The 6,305-nt window shown below is 56.7% G+C and overlaps 1 protein-coding gene across 1 annotated transcript in view; it reads left to right on the plus strand.

Annotated features, from left to right (window-relative positions):
• Positions 1–162: 162 nt before the first annotated feature.
• SMYD5 (SMYD family member 5) overlaps positions 163–6,305 on the plus strand; it is a gene marked incomplete at its 5' end in the record, with an annotated part of 6,707 nt that continues 564 nt past the window's right edge. The window contains 11 exons of the mRNA XM_010293197.1: positions 163–271; positions 977–1,116; positions 1,344–1,465; positions 2,189–2,258; positions 2,680–2,784; positions 3,226–3,288; positions 3,511–3,581; positions 3,881–3,987; positions 4,567–4,623; positions 5,481–5,575; positions 5,858–5,928. Of these exons, the coding sequence (XP_010291499.1) occupies positions 163–271; positions 977–1,116; positions 1,344–1,465; positions 2,189–2,258; positions 2,680–2,784; positions 3,226–3,288; positions 3,511–3,581; positions 3,881–3,987; positions 4,567–4,623; positions 5,481–5,575; positions 5,858–5,928 (1,010 nt within the window). The remainder of the gene's footprint in view (positions 272–976; positions 1,117–1,343; positions 1,466–2,188; positions 2,259–2,679; positions 2,785–3,225; positions 3,289–3,510; positions 3,582–3,880; positions 3,988–4,566; positions 4,624–5,480; positions 5,576–5,857; positions 5,929–6,305) is intronic.

Consider the following 6,305-nt stretch of genomic DNA (forward strand, 5'->3'; position numbering starts at 1 on the left):
TCCCTTCCCTCACGCTGCGGCAGAGCCAATTTTGGGTGGGAAAGGGGAGTAAAAGCCCGTCAGCCTCCCCTCAGGCTGGGCGGGGAGGGAGGGGGACCCTCAGCCCACGGGTGGGTTTCGGCTTTGGGTGCGTCCCCTTGACCCACGCCTTTCCTTTGGCAGGGGAAAGGCTTGTTCGCCACCAAGAACATCCACAAAGGGGAAACCGTCTTCGTGGAGAGGCCGGTGGTGTCGTCCCAGTTCCTCTGGAACGCCCTGTACAACTACCGAGGTGAGTGGCCGGCGATGGCAGCACGTCCCTGTCACCAGCCCCGGCGAGGTGACAGCAGCGTCCCGAAGGAGCTGCCTGTTTTTCAAGGAAAGAGTTTGGGTTTGTCTTGGCACTGCCAGGAAGGCGGCCCCTGCTGCCATTTCTGCCTCTGCCCTAAACGAACTGTGGACAAGTTGAAAACTGCATCCCTTTTGAGGGATGGAGATTTCCATCAACCCTGAAGGAAAGGACCCTGTGCCACCATCAGGCACCATCTGTGTGGGAACCCCAGTTTTTTAGTGGGTGCTAATCCCAATCACACTACCCCCCAGAGTGCAGTCCACAAAGGTGCCAGCGTTCTGCGGAGGTGCCAGAACAAAAAACGAGGGTTGTAAAAGCAGGATTTTAAACTTTTTTGTCCTACCTAGACCCTTCTCTCTGCTGAGCTCCGTCATGGGTCAGCGACACAGGGAACCTTGCCATCATACGGCCCTTAAGCATGTGCCAGTGTTAACAGGGCAGCAGATGAGGGCTGAGGGGTTTAAATTGCAGCAGACATGGTCTTCCCTATGGAGGGAGTGGTAAGAGACTGGTTCCTCCAGCTTGGAGATGGTCTTCTCTGATGGTGTTGGTACCTGTTGCGCTGCTTTGCCCTGGGCACTGGCCCCTTTCCTTTTCAAAGGCTGTGGTCTCACCGTGGCATCCGTCTGTCTTGTTTCCCTGCAGCCTGTGATCACTGCCTGCGGGCTTTGGAGACAGCAGAGGAAAACGCCCAGCGGCTGCTGGGGAAGAGCTCCTTGGTGCTGCCTCACCCAGAGCAGTGCAGCATCCGGAAAGACCTGCACCAGCAGTGTCCCCGGTGCCAGGTATGGGGCTGCCGGGAGGAACTGTGGCCCTGTTGGGGTCGCTGACTCCTTTACAGCATCTAGCCAGGCACTTGTGCTGCCCCGAGATGGGTGTCTGTCTTTCCCTTCTGTGTCGCGATGGCTAAAGAGCTGGGGCTCAGATGGTCAGGGAGGGGGCACAGGGAGGGGGCCTAGGACCCCGTTTTCCTGCTGCTAGTCAATGCCAGGCGCTGTGCCCCTTGCTCTAGGTGATGTACTGCAGCGCTGAATGCAGGCAGGCCGCTTTGGAGCAGTACCACCAGGTCCTCTGCCTTGGCCCGTCCCGTGATGACCCCACACATCCCCTCAACAAGCTGCAGGAAGCATGGAGGTAGGGGACCGACCTGCCTGTTGCTCCATGGGCAGAGGAAGTGGCTCTCCTGGGCTGGGTGATGCTGCCTGGGACCGGGGCTGAGGACCATTCTTGCTTTGCGTCATCCCTGCATGGGGTGGCTGGAGGGTGGTGATGGCCATGAGACGCTGCCCAGCTCTACCTGCTTGTTGGGCAGCAGGTGAATTTGTGTTGGCAGCTCAAGGGTTTAGACGCATGGCTGAGCAGTTCTTATTTTTCTCCCAATAAAGAGCTACAAAGCACTGAGCAGTGCATCCCTCACTCCTTCAATTTTACAGTGCTCCTGCAGATCTCCAGCCTCTGGGAGATCCTCCTTGTAGCACACCTGTGGGTACATAAATTGCTGTCCCTGCTTACAGATGACAAAACGAGCACAGCGGGGAGAAGCGACATCCCTGATCCAAAACTTGTCACAAACCCCAGCTCTCGCTGCAGGCCTGGGCTTTGTATGGGACCCAGACTCTAGTTTAGCAGGATGGTAGGGGATTACTTGTATGCTCAGAGCAGGCAGTTTGGTGCAGGCTTCTCCTCGCCCTGAGTGGTGCTGGATCCTCGTGCAGTGATGCTGCACTGGCCGCTCTGGTGTAATGGATGAGTGCAGGCCTGGTCATATGGGTGGCAGCTACCTCTGCCTCCCTCCAGCTTTTTAATTCCACACCAGCACTGATCTACTCATCTCTTTTCTTTATTCTTATCCCCCAGGAACATGCATTATCCACCGGAGACTTCCAGCATCATGCTGATGGCCCGGATGGTTGCCACCATCAAACAGGTACGTCTGCAGTTTGGAGCCACAGCTGCCGGTGTGTGGTTTCCTCATCCCGTTGTGGCTGTTATTCCTATGGACTGATCTCTTCTCCAGTAACTGGCAATGTTCTGCTTGAATAGATTTCAACGCTGTTTAGTAGTCCGTGGTCATGGAGACAGCAGGTTCCTATGTCCTGAGCCAAGCAGGTCTTTTTTTCCATACCGAAATAGTCAAGAACTGAACCTTTCCTTTGGCTTTGTTTCTTTGGCCTGGCTTTCTCAGTGTTGGTTCTGACAATAAATTACCACCATGCAACTGCTTCTGGTGGTTCTTGCTAGCAGGCTGGATACCTCTGGGCTCAGTGGGGCTTGTCCTGTCCTCTCTCTCTCCTGGCTGGGGAGGAAAGCGGTGTTGGTGCAATGCCTTTGCTTGATTCCTTTCTCAGGCTAAAGACAAGGAGTGGTGGATCAAGGCCTTCTCCCAGTTCTGCAGTAAGACAGCGAACGAAGAAGAGGAGATTGTGCACAAGCTGCTGGGGGACAAATTTAAGGTAAGAGCCTGATAGTGCTTGGATGTGTTGAATCCCTGAGCCTGCTCTCTCCCTGCCTGTGTCTGCGAGTCCATGGGTGCAGAGGCCTGTTACAGCTGGGGTGGGAGACACTGGAAATCCCAGTCCTGACCTGGCAGAGAGGGAACAGGATGCTTGGAGGGCTTTTGGCTTGTGGTGCTCCAGTGGTACATGCTGTCATTCCTGTGGTAGAGATGCTTCTGCTGTGGGGTAGGACAGGGTGATACTTAGCTACTCAGTAGGAAGCTTTTGCTACTGAAATGAGTGGCTTTTGCTGCTCTGAGGGTGGCAGCCTCCGCCTTGCAGGGAAGGACGGGGAGCCTGACTCCTGAGCCTTCTAGCCCATGCTGGGCTTGGCCATCAGCCTGAGTCTGACTCCCAGTGGCGTCTCTCCACCCTGACTGTGTTGCCATGTCCTGCCAGGGCCAGCTGGAGCTGCTGCGGTTGCTCTTCACCGAAGCCCTTTATGACGAACATCTCAGCAGGGTGAGTTGAGCCACCTCCTGACTAGGCCAGGAGTGTGGCAGGACCCTCTGCTTGGCACCAGCCCCCCTGAATCATGTCTGCCTCGAAGGCCAGGGCTTCCCCTGCGACTCTGCCCATTCCTTGCTTCCCCCAAAGCTCCCTGTGGGATTTGAGGGGCTTGCAGAGTGGGGTGCTGTCGCAGGCTGGCCTGGGCTCAGCTGCTTTCTCATCTCCCTGCTGCAGTGGTTCACTCCAGACGGCTTTCGATCCCTCTTTGCCCTCGTTGGGACCAATGGCCAAGGCATAGGAACAAGGTAATAGGGCTTTCTGGGTGCTCCTTGCAGGGCAGCAGAGATATGGCATGGAGGGGATGTACAGTCTGTAAATCCTTGATGGCCTGGGTAATCGCTGGGTTCAGACGTAAGAGAGGGGGATGGAGAGGCAAACTTAAAAGCAGTCCCTCATCTTTGCTGTGTCCAACCCTTTCGCATCCCTCTGCCAGACTTTGGCTACGCAGAGCCACTGAGCTTAGCACTTGGATCCCCCCTGCGAGGTCCCACTATGTGCCGGCAGCAAGGCAGGGCTGTAACAGTGTCCCTCTGCTTCCCGACAGCTCTCTGAGCCAGTGGGTGCATGCTTGCGATGCGCTGGATCTCCCCATGCTGCAGCGGGAGGAGCTGGATGCCTTCATCGACCAACTCTACAAGGACATCGAGAAGGGTGAGGCTCTGAAGTGCCCATGGGCAGAGTCAAGCAGTGGTGTTTGCAGGACCTGGTGGAGTTCCTGCTGCTGGAGACTCTTTCTGGGATTTGGGGAATAGGAGGGGTTCCTGCTGGGGACTGGGAGATCCCACTTCCCCTGGTCCACACGAGCCATGCCTGCTGCCTTTGGCTTGCTATGTGGGTAGGGCAAGTCCAAGTTTGTGGGCAGCATGACCTGTGGCAGGTTGGGGTGGCTGGAGGGCTGATCTGGAGGGATCCTGTGCAGAGAAGTTCCATCTACGTTAAACGTTCAAAGACCTGTTTATCGCTTTTTTGACTGATGCAGCTGCATGAGTACAGGGACAGGCCAGGGAGCACACACTTGAACTGGGGGTGCAAATCTTCATGTACTCCATCCCCTCCCAGTGGGGAGGGAAGGGTGTTTTGGAAACCACCCTCCCAACACCCGGCCCCCAAAGCAGTGCTGGCTGGGTGCATTCAGCATTGATGGGTATCCCTTCGTGCTCGCGCTGAGCTATGCCTGTGGAAGAGCCAGAACGGCCCATACAAAGCTCTAACCCCCTCTCTGTGCTGCAGAGTCGGGAGAGTTCCTCAACTGCGAGGGATCGGGTCTCTACGTGCTCCAGAGCTGCTGTAAGTAACACAAGGACTGGGAAGAAAACCAATAGTGAGGAGGGGGACGTCCTGGGCTAGACTGGCTCACCTCTTCCTGAAGGCTTCTGGAGAAAAGGGTTTATGCTTCCCATCCATGGGTGGGATGGAACGGACGGGTGCTGCCCTGGAGCCTGGGTGCTCTCGACGTCTCCTGGCATCTCACCTAGCTATAAATTGGTCAGTCCTGGTTTGAATGGACTCGGATACGATACAAGCTCTGGGAGCCACGTACTCAGTTAGCAAAGAGACCATCTCCAATCTTGTCTGAACAAACCATTAAGGGAGGGAGCCTTTCGCGTCCAGGCTGTGGGGACGTAGGAGAGGATGTCCCAGCACCTAGAGCTGTCGTCTTTAACTCTGAAGCGTTAATGGCAGAGTGGGAACGAGCAGGGCCTGGGGACTGGCTGCTGGGAGAGCTGGGAAGCTGGGGAGAAGTACAGCCCTGTGCATCCTTCCTTCAGCATCTGGAGGCAGGGGAGGGTGCTGTGCATCCCTCGAGTTGATCCAGGACAGCTTGCTCTCTGAGTGGTTTTTGTGAGTCTGATGGAGAGCCCTGGGCCTGCACCCTATTCTGCTGGACTTCCTAGTTCCCAGTGTGAGTGGAGAGTGAGTGTCATGCTGGTGTCCCTGAGGCAGATGGGGTGGCTGCAGCATTGTGCTGCCTTACCCTTAGCCAAAGCCATGGCCCTGCCAGCTGGAGGCACCAGCTCCCACATGCCCGGGCCATGCAGAAGGGCAGGCACGAGCCCCACGGGCTGTGTGGCGTCTCCAACCCTGCCTCTGCCTTCCCCTTCCTCTGGAGATGCCCTCGCAGCTGCATCCTGTCTTCCCCATAGGTAACCACAGCTGCATCCCCAATGCCGAGACATCGTTCCCAGAAAACAACTTCCTGCTGCATCTGACTGCTCTGGAGGACATTGAAGCAGGAGAGGTGAGACAGCGGGGCCCGGAGAAACGTGGAGTGGTATCGCACCTTGCAGGGGGGCTTCTTGCTGCCAGGGTGCGGTCTGTGTCCCCTACATCCCCCATAGACCCCAGCCTTGTACCTCCTGCCTTGTGCATTGTCCTGGCAGAGGAATTCATGCCCTGTCCCCACGGAGTGGGGGGCTAGACCCCATGTTTCTGCCTGTCTCTCGGAGGGACTGGTACAACCCTTGCTGCTCTGGGTTCGTGGGAAGCAGCTCCCAGCCTGGTTTTGTCTCTCTGCTCACAGGAAATCTGCATCAGTTATTTAGACTGCTGTCAGAGGGAGCGGAGCAGACACAGCCGCAACAAGATACTCAGGTAGGGTCTGCTTGTGGAGGAACCTGGGGGGACGTGGCACCCCTTTGCACCCCCAGGCAGTCAGCTTGGGCTGCATCCCCGCCTCGGGGCCCTGTGGGTGGCTGCTCATGGGCTGGTGTGCATGCTGACATGCTCGTGGCGGGGTGTGCATGTAGCACGTGGTGCTTTTGGGCTTTGTGCATTTTGCTCTATAGGGGGGAACTATACAGGCCGTGGGGTATTCATCTCTGGGTGAGGCTGGAGCTCTCTGCTCTCCCTTCATGTGAGTTTTGACCGAGGATTTGGACCCCCTCTCTTGCTCCGCTGTGCAGTTGGCTCCTGCAAACGCTTGCTGTCCTCACCATCCCTTCCCATTCCTTCAAGGGCAGGGGTTCCTG

Source organism: Phaethon lepturus, unplaced genomic scaffold (assembly GCF_000687285.1).
Source record: "Phaethon lepturus isolate BGI_N335 unplaced genomic scaffold, ASM68728v1 scaffold34088, whole genome shotgun sequence".
NCBI classification, from domain to species: Eukaryota; Metazoa; Chordata; class Aves; order Phaethontiformes; family Phaethontidae; genus Phaethon; species Phaethon lepturus.